Raw genomic sequence first — 25,606 nt, forward strand, 5'->3', positions numbered from 1 at the left:
CGTCCTCGTGCCTTTATGTGAACACCAGCGCTGGTGCCTGTCCCTAGTTCTTCTTCTGGCCTAGATTTTCTGCTCCCCACACCCCTCAGCATGCACACCCCACACGTCCCTAGTGACACTAACAGCCACATGTGATGTCAGAAACTGTTAAGTTTTCTTTTCTCAGCAATTCTAGAACTCAGTTATGGGACACACTTTTATTTCTTCAGAACAAATGGTTAAACTCAAAACATACATACAGAACACTTTAAAGAACTTACAAAACCCTTCTGTGTCCTTCAGAGCTGGAGTCCTCCCTCATGAGAAGATCACATGTCACAGAATGACATTTTTGAACAACAGCACACCCCTTCTGAAGGAAGGCCAGGCACAGGGCTCAACTGATCTTCACATCGAGGCGTTAGCCCGGGCTTCTGTCCCCGTATTTCCGATCGTCAATTGACTTACCAAAGGTCACGCAGTGAGTGACAGGGCCAAGCTAGAAACCAGGTCTTCTCATTCCAAACTCGACGTGCTGTCCCCTTCCCTCCACCTCCGGAGAGATAGTAGAAAGAGGCCATCGTTGCTTCTCAATTACTTAGCTCCCTTTCATTCTCTTTTCATCTCTGGGAGAGAGAAATCCAGGGGACCTGTGGCTTCAACTCCACCCCTTTCCGGTGACTCTAACATCCCAACCTCGCTGCTGGGTCCAGACACATGTCTCCCACTGCTCACTGAGCCTTTCTCCTCAGATGGTCCCAGAGGCAACCTGGCCTCACCCACACGCAAGCTGAGGCCCATGAGCTTCCCCTCAGACCTGCTCCTCCTCCTGTATTTTCTATTTTAGTAAAGGCATCACCACCCACTCGGTCTCCCCAGCCAGAAATCCAGAGCCTTCCCAGAATCCCCATTCTCCCTTCGCTCCACAAACAGTCATGAAATCCTGCCCATTTTGCTTCCTGATTCCTCTAAAATGTGTCCTCACCTCGTAGGCCAGATCCCCTCCGTCTCTCGCCTGGATGTCTGCAGTAGTCTTCCTGCAGTTCCTTCCCGGACTTCACCTCTCCTCTCCGTCTCCACACTCTGAGGCAGCACTCTTTCTTACTAGTAACTCTAATTCTCACTGTGTTATGTCCCTGCTTTAATGGCTCATCCTTTAATGGTTCCCATAAATGTCAAGATAAATATTCAAATTGTCAACATGGACCATGAGGCCGGGTGTCTGGTTTCCCCTCTCTCTATCTCTGGACAATGACCTAAACTCCCACCAGACTAAGGCATTTCGCTCCCAGAATGCACTGCACTTTCTCATATCCCAGAAGTGGTTCTTTCAACATCAGACTTCTCCTGCGTAACTCCTGTCTTTGCCTGGACAGCCCAGATGTCCCCTCCTCCAGCCAGTCTTTCCTGTCCGTCCTCTGCTTTCCCCTCCATCATAGCACTCCTCTCAGTTAACACACTCTCAGCTACAAGAAACAGAAACTGAAAATTGTTAAACAAGGATTTATTAATTTTCACCCAACTCCAGAAGTAGGCGGGCTCCTGGGTGGCTGATTCCGTGGCTCAGTGGCATCATCAAGGTTCTTTCCACCTTCTTGCTCTGCCATCGTCATTTTGAATTATTGTTCGAGTCTATGCCACATACTGTAGAAACGTTCTCAGAGGGGAGCTGTGGGCAAATATTTGCCTTTTAATGGTGAAACGTTTCCTGAAATAACCATAAGGCACGTAGAGCCAAATCAGGCCAATCACATGTGTAATCACAGTAGGTGATAACATTTGTGATCACTGTCAAGGGAGGACCATGCCATAGCGAGGCAGGACTTCTGGTTTGGCCTGTGACCTGGCTCTAAAAGCAAGTTTAATTCCCACCAGCAATGTGTGAGTGGTCCAGTTCTCTGCATCCTTGGCAGTATTTGGTGTTATCTTTACTTTTTATGTTAGCCATTCTGATAGGTGTGTAGTGATAGCTCATTGTCATCTTAATTTGTGTTTCTCTAATGGCCAATAATATTGAACACCTTTTCAAGTGCTTAATTGCCATCTGTATATTCTCTTGAATGAAATGGCTGTCTGTGTCTGTTGTTCTTTTTTTATTTGGATTGTTTGGCTTTATTACTGTTGCATTTTGAGAGTTCTTTATATAGTCTTGATGCTAAGATATGTATCAAGAATACATGTGGTTTGCAAATAAAAAAAAAGAAAAGAAATAAAATAAAAACAAGTTTAAAAAAGGCATTCTAGATATCTTGAGTTATGCCCAAATTGTTTGTGAACCACATGGAGTGTGCACACAAAGAGTTACTGTTTTCAAAGCTGGCCCCACTTGGATACTTACATTTTAATCTGCTTGTTTCAAAAAAAAATTAGAACAAATTAAATTTTTAAAAGGATCCTAGTTACCTGACAGAGAAGAAAAATTATGGAGCAGTCACTCTTGCCTTCTTACTGTCAGCCCAGACAATGAGCTTAGGTGCTAAGGTCTGGGGCACATGAATTTCCAAACTAGAAAGAGAAAGGGGTTCTGAGAAGCCCCTGAGTGCTGAGTCTGGGAGGCCACGCCATGGTGGGGTCAGCTGTGTAGGTGGCACTCATGGACAGAAATAGCTTGGGGTCAAGCAAAGCTAAACCCCAAAGATAACCTTGCTGCTCCCCCACTCGGGCAGCTGTGTGGTTTCTTTGATTTATTTTCTCTAAACCCACACCCTGCAGCCCCTTTCTTTTGCTTCTTGGTGTCCTCCCTGCAGTGTCTTTGTCCTTCATTCTCTTCCATGTAGATCTTAAGTAACCAAGAGGAGTGGTTCAAGGCAGAGCTTGGGAGCCAAGAAGGATACGTGCCCAAGAATTTTATAGACATCCAGTTTCCTGAGTAAGTATTTCCAGCCTGCTCCCCTTACTGCTCAGCAGTCACTAAAATTATCCGTGCACACCAAGAGACTGTCAAAAATGGTTGCCTTGAGAGGGAACCACGCAGCTGAAGGCCAGGGGTGGGAGGGAGATTTGCATTTCACTGCATTCTCTTTTGAATTTTATACCACCTGTTTAAAGTTCATAAACTAAAATCATCTATAACTGTAATCACAGGGTTTCCAAGAATTCCACTGGGGGCACTGTTGGCCATTGAACTTCAAGAGCAGCTACTTCAAAGCACTCCATTATCTCCCAACCAACCAGCCCTCCCTCCCAGTCAGGGATCCCAAACAGCTCTGGCCCTAGGCAGGCCTGCAGCCGCTCCCTGCCTTCCTGAAACCACGCTCACACCAAAAAGAGAAGTCAGTGGGAGAGAAGGGGAAGTTCCCTTCATAAAGAGGAAATGAAAATTTGAGATTGAATCTCATTTGTCTCGAGAACTGACCACAAGGGTTAGATAGAAAGCTAATCTTGTCTGAGCGGCAGGGACTAGCCAAAGAGCAAAGGTTTGCTAGAAAACCAAAGTGGGGAGGTGCAGCAGCACTCCCGTGAACCAGTGCTCACCACTGGCCTCCACCAGGCCCCCTGTGCTGCCCTTCATCTTCTGGATGACCAACCACATCATGCCCTCCCTGCTCCTCAGCCCTCCAGGGCCTCCGCCACCGCACTCTCAGCCCAGGGCCTTGCTTCCTGGGTCACTGGGACAGTGGAAGCCACCAGAAAAGCCCCTCCACTCCACCCGCTCCTGACTCACTGCATCCACCCACCTCCTGCCACTGCGCCTAGACACTGCTCGGAAAGAACCGTCTGTGCTTCCAGCAAAAATTCTCCTCTCTCTCTCCCACATCAACTATCTTTCCCTCTCTGCTCAGTCATCCCATCAGCAAACAACGCTGCGATTTCTCCCATCCCCAGCCCCAAACCAAAGCAAAACAAAAAACTCTGGATCCCAAATCCCCTTCCAGCTACCACTCCACTTCTTCAAAGGAATTGTTTGTATTAATTATCTCTAACTCCCCCACTCCCACTCTCTTTAGAATCCTTCCACTCCTGCGAACCCTTTTTATCAAGGTCACAGTGAACTACATACAGTCCCGGTGGTCAATTCTTGGCCATTATCTCAGCACAATTAAATTTTTTTCTCCCTCTTCATTTGGCTCTGGGACATCCTTCCTCCTGACTGCTCCTCCTCTGTCCCCTTTGCTGCTTTCTCCTCATCTTCCCCAGCTCCTGTAGTTTAGAATACGCCCTCCCAGTGAGGCCCTCGTGGCAGGGTATTGTAAACTAGTGGCCCGGTGCACAAAATTCATGCATGGGTCCCTCAGCCCGGCCTGCCCCCTCTCACAGTCCAGGAGCCCTGAGGGGATGACCTACTGACGGCTTACGCCCACTCCTAAGCCATGGGAGGCAACCAGGATGATCAGGGGAAGGCACCTGAGGATATTTTTCCATTGATTTTTAGAGAGCGTGGAAGAGAGAGGAAAGACAGAGAGAAACATCAATGTGAGAGGGACACTTAGATTGGTTGCCTCCTGCATGAGTCCTGACCTGGGCCCCGGCCAGGGAGGAGCCTGCAACCTAGATACATGCCCTTGACCACAATCGAACCTGGACCCTGCAGTCTGCAGGCTGAGGCTCTATCCACTAAGCCAAACTGGCTAGGGAAGAATATGACATTTCTTATCCCCTCCAGCAGTGGACCTTCATTTTTTCCTCTAGGAGTGAGGTGGAAAAACCCTAGATCGCCTTCTTGGATTCTTATTACCCAAGGTACCAAGAACACTGCAAGTGGCGTATCATGAGCTTAGCCAATGAGTGGTCAGAAAAGGTGTTCCCTGTGCAGCTCCCATGTGTAGAGGCGGGACTTCCAGTGCACCGCGGCTGCCACACCCTCTCTCTCTGGGCCTTGCAGAGTCAAGTCCCCGCCCACCCGCGTGCACCTCGCCTGCACGCAGTCCTGCCCACCTGAGCGCCCACTGTACATGCAGCCTCCTGGTGATGGATTGTGATGGTGTGAGGGCATCACAGCATGAGGGCGTGACGACCGCATAGGCTTTTATTAGTATAGATACTGTACCCTACTCCCCACCCCTCCTCTTTATTTTCATTGTCTCCTGCTCTTCTCCTCCCCTGACACATGGCCTATTGTACCTATTCTGTTGTTTACTGTACACCCTGCCCCTAGGACGTAAGATCCCTGAGGGCAGGGGTTTTGGTCTCTTCTGCTCACCACTTATCCACAGTGCCCAGAAGAGGGCCCAGCACTTTTTTGAATTATTGATTTGAGAGAGAGAGAGAAAAAAAATTGATTTGTTGTTCCACATATTTATGCATTCATTGGTTGATTCCTGTATGTGCCCTGACCGGGGATCCAACCCGGCTACCTTGGCATATCTGCACAATGCTCTAACCAACTGAGCTACCCAGCCAGGGCTGGCCCAGCCCTTATTAATAAAAGCTATTGAATGAATGAATAGCTTTGGAATGATATGTAACATTGAAACCCGGCCACTCATTTAATATGTAGTGTGTGGACAGCTTTGCAAGTCTTAAAAAGTGTCACTCAACAAATTCCAGTCGGAGGACAAGAGTGTATTTTCTGAACAATCCCCTCATTACCTGCTGCCTCGTCTGATATATTTCCTTTGAGGTGTGGCTGCTGTGGAGCGTATCCCGTTCTTGTTCCCATCCCCATTCGGTTTCCTGTACAAACCCCCGCAGGGCTTGTGGCAGGATCTCAGGGCAAGTGATCAGCAGACCCTCTGCTTCCAGCCCCTCAGAGCCGCCCCCACCGCCCCCTGCAGTCCTGGAGTAAGGACGTTCTCCTGCCACCCCTGTCTGTTCGGATTCCTAAATTCTAGAGAGCACAGGGCTTGCTCACTTTTAAAGGCATCCCACGCCGTGCCTGTTGGACATTCACCTTAAGGCAGTGATTCTCAACCTTCTGGCCCTTTAAATACAGTTCCTCATGTTGTGACCCAACCATAACATTATTTTCGTTGCTACTTCATAACTGTCATGTTGCTACTGTTATGAATCGTCATGTAAACATCTGATATGCAGGAGGGTCTTAGGCGACCCCTGTGAAAGGGTCATTCGACCGCCAAAGGGATCGCGACCCACAGGTTGAGAACTGCTGCCTTAAAGGGACGCACACACTGGCCTTCCAGTGGCAGCAATTAGGGCACCCACCTGGGAGCAATGGGACCCAGTCCCACCTTTGGCCGCCCAGTGATTGCAAATACTTGTTTCGCTTTCCTGTGGGTGAGAAGTGTCTGGCCTCCTCCTGAGCCTGTGGCCACTGTTTGCCTGGCCTGTGGAGGTGCTTGGCCCTTTCCGTTCTGCGTGCTTTCCTAGTAGAGTCCTTGCTGTAGACGTTTTTCTACAGACATTTCCCCCATTTAACTAATTGCCTGAAGGCAATTTTGCTGTTTAAAAAAAAAGATAAATAACTGGTTGACAATTGTTTTTTTATTCTGGTTTCATTTCTTTATTGACAAATCAATCAACTGCCATAAAAAAGAAAATAATTGTTTGGCAGTTTGATTTTGATTTTTTTGCTTGTTTGTTTGGTTTCATTTCTCCATTGATGAACCAATCAATTGCCTTCCACACACAGTGCATTTAAGCTAGTTGTCATTTTGTTACATTTCTCCATTGACAAGTTCTCCTAGTTCCTCCCATTTCTATACTGTCTGTGAGTTTTAGCCAGCCCTCTTCACGGTCTATACCAGCCGTGGGCAAACTACGGCCCGCTTGAAATGAATAAAACTAAAAAAAAAAAAAATGACCGTACCCTTTTATGTAATGATGTTTACTTTGAATTTATATTAGTTCACACAAACACTCCATCCATGCTTTTGTTCCGGCCCTCCGGTCCAGTTTAAGAACCCATTGTGGCCCTCGAGTCAAAAAGTTTGCCCACCCCTGGATACAGTGAGAGGAGACGTGGTCGGGGGTCTTAGCATAGCACTTCTTCCAGAGGAGGAAGATTGGCCCCAAAGGTGGGTTTCTTGTGTTCAAACACACTAATTGGAGGAGAGAAGCCAGGCCCTGTGCGGGCACAGAGTTGAACACACATTTCCCACAGAACGAAGACAAGTGCTCAGCTACATCCCCAAAATAAAATCCGTTATCTGCGCAGCACTGCCATGAAGCCACACACACTTCAACTATATTCAAATGAAGCCTTTTTAACTTTATGTTCTTTTATTTGTCGTGATTTTAACTTTTTTTACTGCAAAATTGCCTTGTGGCCATTAGCAAAAGGGCTTGTGGCAAAGATGTTTCCGGCAAATAGCTTACAGCGAAAATACTAGGAATGCGGCCTTTTCCATAGATGACAGGCGGCCTGACACTTCCGAGGCCGCCACCCTCGCTGCCCCCTGAAAGGGCAGTTTCTCCTCGGTTTCTCCTTTTCCGCAGTAAAGGTTATTTCCAGCCTGGATTTTTGAGGAGGCCCAGGAGCCCGCTCTGTAGACGTGGTTCTCGGGCTGCTGCCGGCCTCGCTCACTTCCAGGGGCACGTGCAGGGCCTCCCCGGTGCCTTGCAGCCGTGGCCGAGCACTGAGCCAGAGCTGGGCCAGGACTGCGACTCTTCTTCCAGGCCCCGAGTCTCAGCCTGGGAGCCCAGGCCCAGCCCTCCCCAGCTCCGCGGTGGCCGCCTCCAGTGCTTGCAGGGGCCCCTGTCCGCCTGGCACAGGGATGTCCCTGCAGTTCTTCCCTGGCAACTTCCCTCCACAGCTGCCAGCGGAGGCTGCTCCCCAGCGAGCCACTCCCCACAAGGCCCCACTTCGGTGCAGCCGCACCTTTCCATGCTGCAGGTTTTTCCAAGCTGGAGGAGCTTCTCCTGGAGGGAACAGAGGGGGCGTCGCGGGCACACTCACTCCTGTGCCTGAACATGCCTGCACGTTTGTTGGGCTTCCAGAGCACGTGGCTCCTCTTTCTCCTTCCTCCGCTGCTGTCCCCAGCCTCCCTCCTACTTCCCCCTCCTATCGCTCTGGCATCTCACCAAAATCCTGTGGTTTTCTCACCCGGTAGATGGTTTCACGAAGGCCTCTCGCGACACCAGGCAGAGAACTTACTCATGGCCAAGGAGGTTGGTTTCTTCATCATCCGGGCCAGCCAGAGCTCCCCAGGGGACTTCTCCATATCCGTCAGGTACTGCCATCCCCAACACCGCCCTGACCCAGACCTCTAAGCCAGGAAGTGACCTCTTGCACGTGACCTATTGCTCAGGAGCATGGTGGCCAAGGAGCCCAGGCATCTTATCAACCGTGATGCTGTCCACTTGCTTCCCATGGCACATGCATGTAACTCCTAGGCACATTGGTCTGTGCAAAAGCATGCGCACATTTCTCTGCCTCCCCCTCTAGCGCAGGTGCTTCCAGAAGGATGGGATTTTTATCCACCTCATCTCTGTGCCTTTAACAGTGCCTTGTGCCCAGTGGTGCATGATGAGTGTTTGTGGAGAGAAGTGGGGAGAATTGTCCACATCCATCTTGAAATCTAAATTGTAACCTTTTACTACAGATGGAAGTCTGAGGCAGGGTCGGAGAGAAATGAAAACCCCTAGTCACCGCTATGGGTACATACGGAGTGGGGGGTGGCCACACAAAACAGAGGCAGCAGGGCAGAGCCGAGGTGGGCGGGGGTGGGGAGACGAACAGCAAACTCCCTAATGCTCAGCACCCAGAGGAAGTGACTCAGTCCAGGCACAAGCGTGACGCAGCGCCACACTCGGAAGCCCCACGTCTGAACACACGGCGTGTGGCCAGCATGTCTGGGGTTGCAGTCACGTTTCAGACTTGGTGACCACATGTGAAAGTGCATAATTCATGCTGATGGCAGCACGGAAGGGGACAGCCTGCACCGTGAAGCCTGCTGCCGAGTTAGTCGACAGGAAATGCTGATCTGGATTATTCAGTATATTTTGAAAGGCCTGCGGCCTGAGTGCTTTAGGTACATAAATCCAATCTCAGCTAATAAACTGAGGTCACTGTACTATTTAGAAAGAATGGATATTTTAAAGACTAGGGAGGAGGGGCTGACAAATAATGGGTCAGTGATTTGTATATGCATGTGCCTCTCAAGTGCTCAAAAATAGCTTGGGCTTGTGCACATTGCCCTTGCAGCCTCGCTTAAACTCTTAATTTTCCTCTCTTTTTCACAGCTTGGACAGCGGTATATTCTAGGTCAGGCCAATACTGATGTCTCACAATTCTAAACTTGTTACATCTTTTAATGAAATTTTGCTCTGTCAGTAAACCTTACAAGCCTAACCTATTTCTTAAGGGCCTTGATTATGGAATGGACCAAGTGAGTTGTCAGACTGAAGGGCACCTCCTGGTGCCTGTGGTTGGCATGAAGTTGGCTCTGGCCTCTTCAGCCCGGAGCTATGACTTCCTAGTACATTTCCTTGATTGAAGTAGATTCTATAAAGCAGTCAGCCTTGCCTTCCGCCAGAGCCTTCCCCTGCTATTGAGGCAATGCAGCTTTTGTAACAGTGATTATTACCATAATCATGATCTCATCTTCTGCAGAAAAGTAGGGTAATGCATTCCAGAGCGAAGTCATTTTTATTTATTTATTTACACATTTGCTTTCTGTCATGGGCACAGATAATTAAGAGCTAATTATAGTTCTGTCACTTAGCATTTGATAAGCAGCTGAAACACTAGACTTTAGCCTTTTCTCTGCCCCTCCCAGAACACGCTCTCTCCACCAAAATCCTGGCAAACCCCTTCCCAGCTCATGAGAGTGAAAGGGTTAATGTTTCTCACTCTGTGGTCTTTGGCCAGAGGCAGCGGATGAATAATATACCGCAAGGATATTCCCTCCTCTTCACCCAATGTGAGAGGTAATGACTGTGAGCTGAGCCATGTGGTGTTACAGGGAAGGAAACTTCTGTGAACGGCCAGGCCATGATTGCACAGTGCTGGCTGCCCCCCCAGAGCAGCCAAAGCAGAGGTCACCGCATGGGTTCCCTGCCCATGAGCAGAGCCCAGCGCGTAAATGATACTGGTGATCGGAATTCCTGTCCCCTCTGAGCACAGACCATCCATCCCTAAGAAAGCGCCACTGTCCTTCAGACGTAGCTTTACTCTCCGACACTCTAAATTCTTGATTTTTCTGCTGGATCAGGCGATTGGCACTATTAACATCAGTTAACTTTTAGATATAAATGTGTGTCCATTTCACACATAAACTTGATATCCTAAATAGAACGACTTGGAACTATTAGTAAAGGTCCAGTCCTCCCTTTTGTGCTGAATAAAATCCAGTCTCTCCACCCCCTACAAATGTGCCCCTGCCCTGTGAGTCCAGCTGGTGTTAAAAGATGCCCATCTAAAGGAGTTAGCATGTGCACATGGTGTAGCAGGCAGGAGTCAGAGACCCGGGGTTCTTGCCTCAGCTCTGCCACTCATTCGCGGGGACCTTGACCAAGGCCCTCCATCTCTCGGAGCCTCAGCATCCTCAGCTGTGACATGGAGACATAAGGATCAACAATCTCTGAAGTCTGTTCCCATGAAAACTCTACAATGCTATGTAATACTTCTTTCCCCAAAAGCTCAAAATGCTTTGCCACCTTATTTATGCAAAACTAAAGCAAGACCAAGAGACCAATGTAGAGACCAAGCATGACACATTTCTCAAGGTAGTGTCTGACTGTCCAGAGCAAGTGTGGGCTTGAAGGAGCGGGTTCAAGGTATTTCTGATAACGGAAAGGTAGCAAGGGCTTGAGAACCCCTCCCTTCTGAGTCTTGGCAGGGTCCTTAGCATAGTACATTTCTCAGGGGTGGCCATATTTCAGATAAACATAGTCAGAAGGTCCTTGACCTCATAGTCTTTAAAGCACTCGACACATTTTTTCTTGTCAAAGGTCGACTCCAGTGTCAGAAGACACGTTACCTTCTGCTCTAGTGCAGCCTGTGTCCTGAACAGCCCTTTCCTCATATGGCTTGACTGGCCCAACCCACCTGCCTAGTGATGAGCAAGCTCCCATATCTCCATGTCCTGCCCTAACAGCACTCGCTTGGCATCCCCAGGTGCCATCAACCCCGAAGGCGGGGACACGGTCACCATGTAACACACAGTTTGGATTTGCCTTGATCTCTAGGCATGAGGATGATGTTCAGCACTTCAAGGTCATGAGAGACAGCAAGGGTAACTACTTCCTCTGGACAGAGAAGTTCCCATCCCTCAACAAGCTGGTGGACTACTACAGGACAACGTCCATCTCCAAACAGAAGCAGATCTTCCTGAGGGATAGGACACGAGAGGACCAGGTCAGCCCATCTCGGGATTGAAAAAAAAAAAGTGTTTTAACATTTTTTTTATTGATTTCAGAGAAAGGACGGGAGAGGGAGAGAGGGATGGAAACATCGGTGTGAAAGAGAATCATTGATTGGCTGCCTCCTACAAGTCCCTGACTGGGAATTGAGCCTGCAACCGGACATGTGCCTTGACTGGAAATCGAATCGTGACTTCCTGGTTCATGGGTCGACTCTCAACCAATGAGCCACACTGGCCCAGCCTATCTAGATACTTTAGGCAGCTGGAGTCTTACATGAACCACCAAGACGATGTATTTGTGGGCAGGTCCTCTGAGGATTCTGAAAGATAGAATCACTGCGAAGTCAGATCTCAGTGTAAACCCCTAGCTAGGTGACTTCGGGAAGGTCTCCGACCCTCAGTTTCCTCATCCATGAAATGGGGATGTCAGTGATACCCACCTCCTAGGATGGTTGTGAAGGTGAGAAGATGATGCGTCCCCTCCCCGTACATCGTTCCTAACCACACCGCGCGCATGGTGCGGTGAGCTCTTACTGGATGCCGTCATTTCGTTACCGACATTACTACATCAGTTTCGGCCCAGAGCCAGAGCTTTGTGACAGGATGTGGGGTGGAGAGGAGGCATTGGGGTAGAAGACTTAGCATAGTACAGGATTCATAGTACTTAGCATAGTCCTGGAATTCTTGCTCTTGGAAAATTTGGAATAGAGTATTGTTTTCACAGAAAATGCATCAGACAGACCCAGCTTTAAATCCAGATTTCATCACTAGCTATCCTATGACCTCTCCAAGTTAAGAAATCTTTCTGCCCTGGCCAGTGGCTCACTTGGTTGGAGTGTTATCCCGTGCTCCAAAAGATTGTGGGTGCTATTCCTAGTCAAGGTACATACCCAGGCTGCAGGTTTGATCCCCAGTTGGGAGCACATACGGGAGACAACTGATCAATGTTTCTCTCTCACATCAATGTCTGTCTCTCTCATTACCCCTCTTCCTCTCTCTAAAATCAATAAAAATATATCCTCGGATGAGGATTAAAAACACACACACATTTAAAAAACAAAAAAGAAACCTGAGTATAGAATGGGCTGTTATGAGGATTAATTGAGAAAATATAGTTAGAGCACTTGCCACAGATTCTGGTCTAGATGCAATGAAAATACTAACTTGTCTTCCACGAGTAAATTCACAGGCACACACACGATTTATAAAATGCTTTCAAAGGAAAAAACATAAGAGAGAGCTATCGGAAGAAGTGTTGACTGGAGTCGCTGAAATCCCAGGGATGGGTTCTTTGAAAAGGCATTGAGACTTTCAAAGCAACACATGCTGTGGGGAAACAAAGGAAACCATCTCTTTCAAGTAATTGGTTGCTTTTCAGCCTGAGAAGTTACAATCAAAGGAGAAAAGGGTGTTCCCACCAAGTGCACACAGAAGCTCAGAAAGAAAAACAAAGGTCAGCCAAGACCTTGTGAATTATTGTAACCAGGAAACGGACAGGCGTATTAATTTACTAGGATGCGCATGCAGAAATAGGCCACATGAAACTGCCCTAAACTGGACTAAATGCGTTCGTATCTGCAAAGTGCTTAGAACACTCCCTGGCATACACTAAACCCCTCTACACTTGTTACATAAAAATCACCCTCTGCTTCCTGAGGTGGAGACCCTTAAGAAGAAGGCCTTGCTCCTCCCAGCATGCCCAGTGCAGCCCTGGTTTCCATGGTGCTGCAAGAGGGTTGTGTTTGTGTCTCATCACCAGGCTATAAAAGACAGTTCAGAATCATGCAAAGTCAATAGCAGAGCTTATCTGGAGGGTAGCATGTCCAGCATTGTGGCAACATGCGATAAGGAGGGGTGGCCTTGTGTCAGAATAAAAAAGAGAGTATCTAAGCTTGATTACACAGAGAAAAAACAAGCCCACTAGGAATGGACTAAATGGAGACCATATGGAAAGTGTCAGTCTGTGACCCAGAGAACTGACATCCCCAAAAAAGGAGAATCTGAAGGTCTGAACCATGGGTTCTAAGATGCCCCCCAACCTGTCAGCAGTTTCTCAGAGCTGTCATGAGCAAAGTCTGGGAACAGCTGCCTGGAGTGGGGGGTAGAGCCAGGAGACATGGGAGGAGGATGGATCATCTCTGTTCTCTCCCAGGGTCGCCGGGGCAACAGCCTGGACCGATGGCCCCAGGGAGGCCCACATATCAGTGGGGCTGTGGGAGAAGAAACCCGGCCTGCGATGAACCGGAAGCTGTCGGATCACCCGCCGCCCCCTCCATCGCAGTATCCCCCGGCCCCACCGCCGGCGCAGCAGCGGCACCTGCAGCATCACCACTTTCACCAGGTATCTGGAAGGGATGGAGCGGGCACAGTGAGGTGGGGACAGGCCCTTCTCTCCCCACCCCCACACCGAGGCTCAGGTCGCCTTGTTCTCACTGCCACTTACTGGGTGAGAGCCTCCCGTGAGGCTGGAAACAGCCATAGCAAGTAAACGCCGTGGTTCTGCTGGGGTCCGGGGCTGCTGGCCTGGCCCCCCTCAGCAGGTCTCACGAAGTTTATGAAGAAGATGCTGGGGCCCGAGCCAGTTTGGCTCAGTGGATAGAGCATCGGTCTGTGGACTGAAAGGTCCCAGATTCAGTTCCAGTCAAGGGCACATGCCTGGGTTGTGGGCTCGATCCCCAGTGGGGGGCATGCAGGAGGCAGCCGATCAATGATTCTTTCTCATCATTGATGTTTCTATCTCTCTCTTCCTCTCCCTTCCTTTTTGAAATCAATAAAAACATATTTTTTTAAAAAAAGAAGAAGAAGGAGGAGGAGGGGGAGAGGGAGGGGGAGGGGGAGGGGCTGATGATGATGCTGGGGCCCCAAGTGGTAGAAATATGATATGGAAACTGCTTTGGCAAAGAAGCCTGTGTGAATCAAACTGCTCCCTGCCTGAACCACACACACAAACACACACTCACACACACACTCACACTCACACCCTTTCTTACCCCAAGGACTCAGGGAACAATTGCTTCATTTTTCTATCAGCACAATTTCAAATCTGTTCACGTCCCTTACCCACCTGGCTGTGGTGATCTACAAGAAAGACGGATTAACACCTGCCGTGGAGCCTTACTTACTTACTTATTTATTTACTTCTCCCCGCCTTATCCAGATGGGATTTGAGGCGGCTTACCGAGATGGACAATACTGCCAGATAACATCGTTCCTAAATTCCTTAGCCGGGCACAGAGTCCTTTGTGAGCAGCGCATATCTGTTCCCCCAGCCTCTCTCCTGCTACCTCCCTCTGCTCCCCACACAAACACACATTTCAGCAGTGCTCCACTACCTTTAGTTACCGGAATGGCCCATTGTATCTTCTTTCATGCCTTTGAGGCTTTTTATATGCTGTCCCCTCTGCCTCAAATGCTCTTTCCTGGCGCTCCCCTTTAAGTTGGAATTCAAGCATCACTTCCTCAATGAAGCCCTCCCTGATTACCCAGGCAGACTTAGACATTCGTCTCCCTGCTCACTTATCACTTAAATGTGCATGATTTCTCCTCGGGACTGACGCCCCGTGAAGACAAGGGACCTTCTCTTTCCAGTTACGTATTCCCATTGCTTAGAACAGTATGAAGTACATGGTAGGGGCCTGATAAGCATTTCTTGATTGAATAAATGGGGCCTGCCATCATCTTTGTCTTCATAATCTTAGGTACCTTTGTCATCCCTCCCCCTCTCACCATCATCTATAGGGTTTATTGCCATCATCAGCAAGTATTACTGGAACCCTGGCCGTGTTTATCTGAGCAAGGCACTGGGGAAGACAGTGAGGGACGCTCTGGAGGTGTGATGACAGCTCCTCTCTTGCATCTGTTTCTAGGAGCGCCGTGGAGGCAGCCTTGACATAAATGACGGCCACTGTGGCATGGGCATGGGCATGGGCAGCGAAATGAACACCACCCTCATGCACCGGAGACACACAGACCCAGTGCAACTCCAGGTGGCCGGGGTACGTGAACTTTCCCTCTGGGCCCAATGGAGGAGGTAAGATAGGCAATTAGAGAAACGGTTGGTTCTCCAGGAAAGATGCCAAACTGCACTGAGCTCAAATAGAGGTAGTGGGAACCCAGATAGTGACCATGGGGGGAGTGTTCCCGTGGGGCTGGCCGTCAGCCTTGCCCCGTCCTTCTCCCATTTCTTGGCTCTGGTTCTGGTGGAGGGAGATGCCCATTTGGGCACTGCCGTTCTATTTGTCACGTGAACAAAGTAGAAAGAGCACCTGTTGACGTAGGGGGTCGTCCTCAAGGATTCTCTTGGGGCCTTGGAGACTCTGTCAGCCCAAGTCCTGAGCCTCGACGATGACTCTGGTGACTTGGAGCTCAGGGCCTTGCAGCCCGCATCTGCTTTCCGTCGCAGCGGCGGTGACCTGTCTCCGGAAAGGCAACGTCAGCCTTCAGGGCAGGCTGCTCACCGAGGACTTTGCCTGGGTGTCAAAGCCAGCAGATTCCTGTCTGTGTGACAGTGGCTCAGAGGCCGCCCCAACTCAGCAGGACACCCCCCCCCCCCCCCCCGTGATTTCCCCCAACAGCGAGTGCGGTGGGCCCAGGCGCTGTACGACTTCGAGGCCCTGGAGGATGACGAGCTGGGATTCCGCTCCGGAGAGGTGGTCGAGGTCCTGGACAGCTCCAACCCGTCCTGGTGGACGGGCCGCCTGCACAACAAGCTGGGCCTCTTCCCTGCCAACTACGTGGCGCCCATGATCCGGTGAAGCCCTTCTCCGGTCGGAGGCTTGTGTCTGAGCTGCCTGCAGAGGAAGCAAGGAGGAAAGGCTGGAACTGCATACACGCGTGCGCGCGTGCACACACATATATGCCTATGGGCACACACATTTGTAATAGTAATTTATTGGCAATTTAGTTGGTTAATTAGTTGATAGGAAAGGAACTCAGGTGGAAGCTTATATTCATACTTGTTTTTCTGCCCCCCGCAAGGTGTGTGCTGGAGGTGGGGGCGCTTGGGGGAGGAGGGGGCAGGGAAACGGAAATCCTTCCTCTCCTAAAGATGGCACCACTTCCCCCTGGTCTTGGGAATTTCAAGGAGCTAAGCAGAGATCCACACCCGGAGCTGGACGCAGAACCGCAGGTGGGGCAGGACTCGGCAGGGCATGTTCTGGCTCACCTGCACGCCCGACTCACCCCGAGGGTTTGTTTGCAGGGCGGCCTCCCTCCTGCTCTCCCAGGGAGGGCGTGCTGGGTTGAGAATTAGGGCGCAGCCGCTCAAGTCTGAGATAGAGCACCTGGGTGTGAGGCCTGGGCAAGGCCGGCACCTTCCTCTCCTTCAGTGGCTGCTCCACGTCCTGTGGCTGGCGTGGAGACACGGGGACACCGTGAGGGCCACGCACGGGGAAGTGAAGGGACTTGCACAGGTCTCCCAGGGGCGAACCTGGGTGTGAGCTCTGTGTCCCCGGCTTCCAAGAAAGCAGCACCCTAGCTTCTGTAAAGTGCTCGGAGGAGCCCTGGCCGAGCGTGCCGGGTGGGAGTCATTGTTCTGTGGCTGCCGGGTGTCTCTTTGGGGCTCTGTTTTCTCTCTTGTCTTCTGCGTTTTGAAGATGCCTTGCCCAGCGGCACAGACAGAAGCCCACGCCACAAGAGCACTGACTAGTGATTGGCTAATTGGTTGGTTGAACATGACCCTGGGTGGGGCCTGGCTTTCAGATGAGCTTCCTGTTCCCCTGACCATTGGACCTGGGCTGGCACCTTCCCTCCACCAAGAGCCGCACCTGGGGAAAGGAACCCCCCACCGTGTCTCCTCAGCACCTCAAAGTCGACTGTGTCTCCCAGGACCCACCCCTGGGCATGAAACAGACCAGCCAGGCTGAGGAACGGGCCCTGGGGAAGGGCGTTCAGTGTCCTCGGGTAGCTGGGAGCACAGCTCTGCATCAGGGCACCTAGAAGGTTGTGCGTGTGAAGAAAGGGTTGGGTTGAGTGTGTTAGTGAGGGGCATGCGGGGTGAGTGGGGGTCTGTTTCTTCTTCCTTCGTCCTTGCTGCTCTAAGGAGGGACAGGGACAACCATCATTGAAGGTGATATAAGCAGAAGAAAGAGTCTGTGACTCAGAAGTAACTGTCAGTGTAATGCGGGCTATGTCCCTTTAGCCCTGAATTCTACGAGTCTCTGATTCCCCACGACACCGTTAGAGAAAAACAGGACAAGAAGGGACTCCGTGGGGGGTCGCGGGAGGGGAGAGAAAGTCGCCTGAGAGAAGCAGGGGACGGCGAGTGTGCGTGAGGGGCGTCTTGTAGCCTCTGAAAATGAAAGCACAGGAAGGAAAAAGTAGCGAAGACGTTTCACAAGGTGAAGGAGCCGTGTGAGAGGCGCAGAGGGAGGGGAGGGAGCAAGAGGTGAAGTGGGACAGGCCAGGAAGACGCTGGAGTCAGCAGGCTCGGCTCGGGAGGAGGGCGGAGGCAGGTGGGAGGAGGAATTGGAGCGGAGAGATGAACGCCAGCAGGTAGGGGCAAAGGCACCACAGGAATGAAGACAGAGCAGAGGCAAAGGGGACTCAATCAGCTTTTTGGTGCGAGGCAATGTGAACACGTTATGGAAAATAAAAGCCAGAATTAATGTCTGTACAGTATTTACAGCCCATATGCTTTAAACAGCCCACAAACGGGATCTGCTGTCTGATTATGTGAGGGTCAGCCCCAGTGAGGACAGAGTGAGAGGATTTGGTTCTGGCCTGGATTTCATGCCTTGAAATACTTTTCAAGAAAGCGATAATAAGACAAGGGCCCTTGTTTTGCGGGGCTGTGCCTAGTGACAGAGAGAGACACACACACACACACACACACACACACAGGAGTCCTTAGCCCGCAGAGGCTGACCGCACAGTGTGGGCAGAGCTTTCAGAACCCCTAGGACCGGACCTTCTCTTCCACCAGAGGCCACTGTGGGAGTAATTTTAACTGAGGTGCCAAAATAGCCTGCTCACTACATGGCTCAGTTCAGAAGGAAGGTGCCACCCTGGCCACCCAGAGAACAAGGGCCTTAGGGACCAAGCTAAGGGGACAAGACCCACAGCATCCACGCCGGGGGAGGGAGGCTGACCCTCCTGGGCCCTGATGCCGGCTGGGGGAGCGCCTGCAAGTGCGTCCACCCGATAGCATCTCAGCCCCAGGGCTCGTCCACCAGTGTCTCTCGGGGCCGCAGAACCAGGAAACGGCACACTGTCTCTGAGTCCGGCTGCAATGCCCTGTGGGACTTGGGAGCAGGGAACTTCCAGCGAAAACCCAGTTCCTGTCGGACCAGTTGGGTTTCACCAACGGCGTTCCGCGTCCCGCGTGCCGAGGCTCGCTGCGTTTAAACGCCTGGCCCCTGCCCCTGCCCACCCACGTTTAGACGGCCCTGGGGTGATCTAAGGCTGGTGCTTCTCCAAATAAATGTGCCTGTGAGTTGCCTGGGGAGTGTGTTAAAATGCAGGTCCTGATTCAATCCTGCCTTTCGACCAGTCTCAGAAGTTCCGTTGCTGGGCCACGGACCACACTTTGCGCACAAGGGCAGGGGACTTGGCAGTGAGCTAAACAGCTGCTTGGATCCCTTTTCCAGGGACATTGGGGCATCTTTCTTTGTTGCTAACAAGTAAGTCCCTTGGGCTGTGGGACAGAGAGACATGATTCAGAACTGTCATTATGACGTCATATTTGGCTGCCCAGGTGATGTATTATTATTATAGCATCTTTATCTCCATCAAGAGTCAGGAAATTTTAGGGGGAGAGGCATTCAGGTGAAGTACAAACTGGGATTTCCGAATAATAATTATTTTAAACATGAGCAGAGGTTACCGAACACGTTGTGAAAGCCTTCTCAGGAAATCTTTAAACAAAATGGATTCCCACCATCAGGTGTGGGCCCGCTGGGAGGCAGGGAGTGGCCCGTGTGACAGCCTTAGATCTGAGCCAGCCCAAAGCAAACCAGGCCGCATGGGAGGCAGATGAGCCTGGCCAGAACATCTGCCATTTGTCTGTCTGAAGTCGCCAGTTCGGCCTAGCTATAGCAAGGCAAGGGCATGCGAAAAACATCGTGTCAGTTCTTTTTTTAAATACTGCCCAGGTTCCTTCACTTCTCTCCATGACCACAGCCATGCCAGCAAAATCTCTCCCTTAGGCAACAGAACCAACCTCACCTTTCTCCCTGCTGCCCTTTCGCTCCTACGCCCTCCTCCACACAGAGCAGTCTGTAAACCAGGAATCTGATTGCATCACTCCCTTGCCCCTCGCACTTGGGTTAAAATGCAGAGTCCTAGTGTGGCCCTGTGAGGCCTGGCCCCTGCCTCCCTCCCCAGTCCCCATCGGTGCCTCTCGCCTCCTTGCCTTCATGCTCCTGCCCCACTGGCCTTCACTCAGCCTCCAGATGGCCAAGGAGTTCTCCCCACGTCCTTTGCACCCACTGTTCCCTTTACCTGGAATGCATCCCCTGTTCTTCGCCTGGCTAATTGCTATGCATCTTCAGGTCTTGGTTTAAGTGTCACTTTCGCAAATTGTTATTTTCTGGCCCCTGATCTAAAACCATCCTTCCCACTACCAGGGGTGGGGAACCTTTTTTCTGCCAAGGACCATTTGGATATATACAACATTTTTCGCGGCCATACAAAATTATCAACTTAAGAATTAGCCTGCTGTATTTGGTCAAACATTTAATTAACTCACCCCTAATGCCATGGCAGGGCCAGACCAAAGGATTTTTTGGGCCTTAGAGGGCCGGTGGGCGGGGAACGTCCTCCTGCATTAGACCGCCTCGCGGTTGCTGGTGCTTTGCCTGAGTAGCACTAGATGACGGCACTAGACTGGCTTGTGTGACTATTAGACTGTAAGCTCCCTGGGGGCAGGAGTCATCTCTGTTTTGTAAACTGTTGTCTGCCCAGCATCTAGCACTGTGCATGACATACAGAGGCTCAATAAATATTTGTTTAATGAATGAGGTGGGCAGTGGCTGTCAAGACCCAAACTACAGGGAATAGTAAAAAATTCGTATCTTACATGACCAGACCATTCCATAACATTTCTCTAGATAGTTAAGGAACAAGATGGCAGTGTGAGGGAGCACGGCTCCCCAGCTTTTCCCCTCTAAGTCAAACTGCCTGTGTAGACAGACACACACACACACTGCACACACAGCGTGTGTGTCTCACACACACTCACCCTTCCATCCACCCTCCTCTATGGATTTCCACATGCAGGTGAAGCCAGCACGTCAGTGGGGTCAGGTTCCGTGCTATTCACAGAGGGCAGACCGTACATAATGAGGCCCTGTGTCTGCCGTGGGGACAGAGGCCCCAGCCAGCCTGATCCGTGTCATAAATCCCAGCAACTCACTGAGCCTCGGCAGCGCAGGTTCTTCCAGGTATGGCTCCACCCAGGGTCATTTGTGAGCACATTCTGATGTGGGCAATTCCATCTCAACAGGTCGGAACTCCCCAGGGTGTGCAGCGGAGGGCGCCTCCCTCCCCCTGCTCCGTCTGACCTGGTTATGGGGAGTTGCTAGGTAACCGCTAGTCAGCCTTTGCTTCCCACGCTGAAGGAGGGTTGGTTACCATGGCAAGTCCAGATGAGATGGGGCGTGCGGGGGAATGGGAGTGTGGCCAGGACTTCCGCAGCCTGGATTCTGCCCTCACTCCCTCTGGGTCACTGGGCCTCAGGGACATCTCTTCATCCCTCGGGGCCTGAGTTTCCTTACCAGTAAAATAAAGGAGAGGCTGGCTCTCTCCTTGCTCTAAATCGCTGATGTGTGCAGCCAGCATAAACTGAACAAACATTTGAGTCCCATGCACCCCAGTGGAGAAGGCACCAGCTTTGAGTCAGACCTGGGTCCCCGTCCAGACTCTGCCACTGACGATGTGAGCCTGGACAAGTCACTTGACCTCTCGGAGGTCATCTGGAGAGCCAGAGCCAGGAGCACAGAGTTGTCATGAGAAGGAAGCACATTATAGAACTGCACGGTAAGGGCCCAGCAAACGGTGGGCAGCCCCTCTGTGCCTTCCAGATGGCAGAGGCAGCCACCTTTACCTGACCCCCCACCCCCAGGGACACGTTCCCACAAAGGCCTCCCCGCTTTGTAACTCGCCTGTCCCGTGTTCAGTCCTGCTCAAGGAAAGTCTCTGTGCATCGGTCAAACTGGTAACTTGCTGCTGGAGTAAATCGACTTCGGGAGAGGCCCCCTCCCTGGGCCTCGCCCACCCCGTCCAGGTGATGGCTGCCTGTAGGGGTGGCCAGCAGGGAACAGGCTGCTGAGGGTGTTGGCCAAATAAAGAAATGATTCTTTTTTTAAATGTATTTCTCAAGTACCGTTGACATACAATATGTTATTTTCAGGTGTACAACATGGTGGCTAGACATGTACAAACCTTACAAAGCGCTCTGCTGATGATTCTGGTGCCCATCTGGCACCCTTCATAGTTATCACAACATTATTGACTATATTCCTGATGCTGTACTTGACATCCCCGTGACTGTTTTCATAACTGGCAGTTTGTACCTCTTAATCCCTTTGATCTTTTTCACCCACTCTCCCAGCCTCCCTCCTGCCTGGCAACCATCAGTTGCGGCATTCTTGACAAGAGCCAAGATTGGGAAGTAGCTTAGGCGTCCATTGATAAATGAATGGATAAAGAAGAAGTGGTATGTATATATAATGGAATATTATTCAGCCATTAAAAAATTGAAATCTTGCTATTTGCGACATGAGCAGACCTAGAGGATAGTGTACTAAGTGAAATAAGTCAGAGAAAGGCAAGTGCTTGAACATTTCACTTATTTGTGGAATCTAAAAAATAAATGAACAAATACAATAGAAACAAACGCATAGAATAAGAGACCAAAGGACTGGTTCTTGCAGGGAGAAGTGCAGGCCATGCCGAGGGGTCGGCAGCAGCTGGAGCCACCATCCCTTCCTCGGCCCATCTGCCTACCTCTGGGCTCTCCGCCCTGACACACCAGCCCACCCAGACCGGGCGCTTTCTCTACTGGAAACCTTTCCCCTGCCGTCTGTCTGTGGCTTGGGTTCCAGCTGCCTCCCGAAGGCGGGGGAGGGGAGATGGCGGCAGGACCTCTGGGCTACTCTGCGATGCCCCTGCCTTTCTATGGGCCTCTGTCCACATCCTCACCAGCCTGCGAGGGCAGGGACAATGCCATGTCCTTCCCAGTCTTCCTTGAGTCTAACCGTCCCTCTCCTGACATGTGCTTCCCGGGCCTGGCCCTAGACATTTAGGTTTCAGTCCCCAAAGACAGGAATGAGCAGACACCAAGTAGGTAGGTAATTCCAGCTCCGGCCCCTTGTTTGAGGTCAGAGCTGTTTTAAAAATGTGTCCTCGAATATTCTAGACACACCCCAGTTCCCCGGCACTGCCAGAGGGTGGGAGAAGGAGACTTTCCATCAGCAGCTCTGAGCCCTACGGGTAAAGGTTGCTCCAGCCGCCTGCTCAGCTGCCAGGGTGCGCCGCTCCAGGAATTCCCCGGGCCGCTGCCCTGAGGAACCACACCGACATTTAAGGGATGACTGAAGCGGACTAAGAATGAGTGTCAGGGAGGGGCAGAAAAACCCAGGAAGCGGGGTGTCCAGGAAGTGGGGTGTCCAGGAAGTGGAGTGTCCAGGAAGCGGGAGCAGTCGCAAAGTAGTTGGGGAGAGGAGCCCATATGTTTCCAAAGTTGCAGATACGACAAAGTCCCCAAGTCTGGAAGGTCTGGGAGGGCAGGAATGTGCCGAGCACATAACAGGAGCTCGATAAAGCCCTCCTGGATGAGGAGGTGAAGGCCTCAGGGAGCCTGTCCAGCAGGGGAGAAGCTCAGTGCGTTCATTTCTCAGGCCACTGGAGCAGGTCAGAAGTGAAAGCTGCTCGCCCTGACCTGTGTGGCTCAGTGGATAGAGCGTCGGCCTGCGGACTGAAAGGTCCCAGGTTTGATTCCGGTCAAGGGCATGTACCTTGGTTGCAGGCACATCCCCAGTGGGAGGTGTGCCGGAGGCAGCTGATCGATGTTTCTAACTCTCTATCCCTCTCCCTTCCTCTCTGTAAAAAATCAATAAAATATATTTTTTTTTTAAAAAAAAGTGAAAGCTGCTCAACTAGTTGGGTCCTAGAACCTCCACGCCTCCTCCTCACGGTGCCCGCTGTAGCCCCTGCCCTCATTCTCACATCCTCTCTGGGAATAGCAGCAGCGAGCACGAATTTCACAGAGGCGTGAGAGAGCCCGCAACGTTTTATAATAGGGCTCATGACACAAGCTGCCACAGAGGGGAAAGTCAGCCCTGGAAACGTACCTAAGCGTATACGGAGAGGTGGGCTACTGGGGGCTGCATTACCCAGGATGGCCTGGGGACGAGCACAGCTACAATTACTGTGAGCCACAAGGTGTCATAGCCTCACTGCACACGCAGCCAGCAGGTGCCGTGGGTGAGGAAGGCAAACAAGAGCCAAGGTCCCGAGCAGGAGGGAGAGGCCCAGTTCCTGTGCCAAGGAAGGAGGAGGTGCGATTTCTCAGGAAGGCCCGTCCCCTGCCCCAGGCGGCCTCCGGAGTTGGAAATGCCACAGTGAGGGGCGCCACCTCGCTCAGGGGAACTCCACACCTAAGGCAGGAGGAACCCGTGGAGAGCCAAAGGCCTCCTGGGATGTCACCATTCGTGGAATGTCCCCAGGCACCACAGGACCTGTGGCTGAAAGGAATGGTTTCCTGGCTGATAAGGCTCTTGTAGAGTCTCAGTAATGGTGCACGGAGCGCTCAGCTGGGTGGCAGGGTGTCAGGCCCGGGGCTCGGGCTGCCTGCACATGTCCCGGCATTTCCACTTGCAGCGGATAACCTTGAACAGACCTCCCGCAGCCTCAGTGCAATCATCTGTACCACCAGACAGAAATCACTTTCACAGTCTACTTTACCAGATCAGGGCAGTCAGATTAGATAACTGTACATGAAAATACCTCCATGGCCTGAAACCGCTCTGCGAAGGCCACTGTGTCACTCATCAACCAGCCTTGTAAAGACAGGGTGTCTGACTCCCCGCTAAACAAAGGAGCCACCACAGCAGCTGGCTGTCATGTCTGATTCCTCTTTCTTCCCTATTCTCAGAGACGTGCGTGTTGTCTAGCACACATTAACTGCTCAAACATGTTGATGGAATAAATACGTCATTGGTATGTAAAGGGAAACATTACAAAAAGTCCGCCTGTGTTTCAATCAGTTAAATCTAAGAAAGATTTTGTCCGATGTGAACTGTCACTAAAGTATTCTACTCAGATTCTCACCTTCTGTCCTACTCCACTTTGTGCCGTGTAACATTTGTGCTTCAGAGCAAAACCATGTCTTCATCATTCCACAGGGGCCTGGACTTGGTCTTGATCAGAGCTGCATCCCCAGCACCCAGAACATGCCCTTGTGCTCAGGAAGGCTCCATGAGGATATGGTGAATGAATGAATGAATGAATGAATGAATGAATGGTTTGAAACCCGTAGTATAAGGCTAAGCATTCAGGAGATGTTTGTTGAATGAACAAGTTATTAAATAAGGGGAGTGCTGTCTTTTACTAATGTCCATTTCCAGCGCTCTCAACACAGGCAGCAGAACAAAGTGGGTAGGAGGTCAGGGTTTGGAGTCAGGTGGTCCAGGTTTTAATCCTGGCTCTTCTTTACTAGCTGGGCAACCTAGAGTGAGCTCCTGAGCCTCTCTGTGCTTCAGTTTTCTCACCTGTAAAATGGGGATGATGATTTTTCCAATAGGGTTTTATGAATTCACTTGGAGGATACTTAAAGTATTTAGCACAGTGCCTGGCACACAGTAACTGCTGTTACTTTTCAATGACCATATCATTCTCTTAATAACCTTCAGTGGCTCCCCTCTAGCTACAGAATAAGATCTAAAGTCAAGGCCCCCACAATTTGGCCCCGATGTCCCTTTCTTCCGGTCCCTCTTACCCATACTTTAACACCAACTACCCTTCACTGGCTTCCAGGCCCTCCTCTAACTAATGTATATCCGTTAACTTGTTTCCTTTCTCACACGCCCTGTAAGGTTGGACTTATTATTGCCGTATTTCACTGATGATGTGACTAAGGCTCAGAAAGGGGAAGTGGCTTCCCCAGGGACACACAGCTTATCCCAGGAAAGTGGGACTCCATTCCGGGACTCTCTGACATGAAAGTTCATGCTCCTAGTCACGGGCCTCTGAAATCCTTGCCATGCACAGTGTGATCTATGAACCAGCACTGACAGCCCTACCGGGAGCTTGCTAGAAATGGAGAACCTCGGGCCCCACCTCACACCTATTGAACCAGAATCTGAATTTCAGCGAGATTCCCCAGGTGGCTGCTAAGCACAGTAAAGTTTTAGAATCACGGTTGTAAACCACTTTCTACCAGTCAGATAGAACTAATTAAACCAAATACATGATCTCATTTAATC

The 25,606-nt window shown here is 50.9% G+C and overlaps 1 protein-coding gene and 1 long non-coding RNA gene across 3 annotated transcripts in view; one reads left to right on the plus strand and one right to left on the minus strand.

The window, feature by feature from the left end:
- GRAP2 (GRB2 related adaptor protein 2) overlaps window positions 1–17,792 on the plus strand; it is a gene marked incomplete at its 3' end in the record, with an annotated part of 66,232 nt that extends 48,440 nt beyond the window's left edge. The window contains exons 3-8 of one of the 2 annotated variants that reach the window (XM_081114654.1): window positions 2,757–2,848; window positions 7,929–8,048; window positions 11,008–11,176; window positions 13,336–13,524; window positions 15,050–15,178; window positions 15,758–17,792. In XM_081114654.1, coding sequence (XP_080970780.1) covers window positions 2,757–2,848; window positions 7,929–8,048; window positions 11,008–11,176; window positions 13,336–13,524; window positions 15,050–15,178; window positions 15,758–15,937 — 879 coding nt within the window. Of the gene's footprint in view, window positions 1–2,756; window positions 2,849–7,091; window positions 8,049–11,007; window positions 11,177–13,335; window positions 13,525–15,049; window positions 15,179–15,757 lie in introns of those variants that run through there. The other variant, XM_081114655.1, reaches the window with a different exon arrangement.
- On the minus strand, window positions 1,467–20,676 carry LOC308535693. The gene is made up of 3 exons (XR_013997290.1): window positions 20,536–20,676; window positions 15,449–15,973; window positions 1,467–1,648 (listed from the first exon to the last, which is right to left on the minus strand). It is a non-coding gene; the product is annotated as an uncharacterized lncRNA (long non-coding RNA).
- Window positions 20,677–25,606: the final 4,930 nt, after the last annotated feature.

Source organism: Myotis nattereri, assembly GCF_964212035.1.
Source record: "Myotis nattereri genome assembly, chromosome: 2".
Taxonomy (NCBI): Eukaryota; Metazoa; Chordata; class Mammalia; order Chiroptera; family Vespertilionidae; genus Myotis; species Myotis nattereri.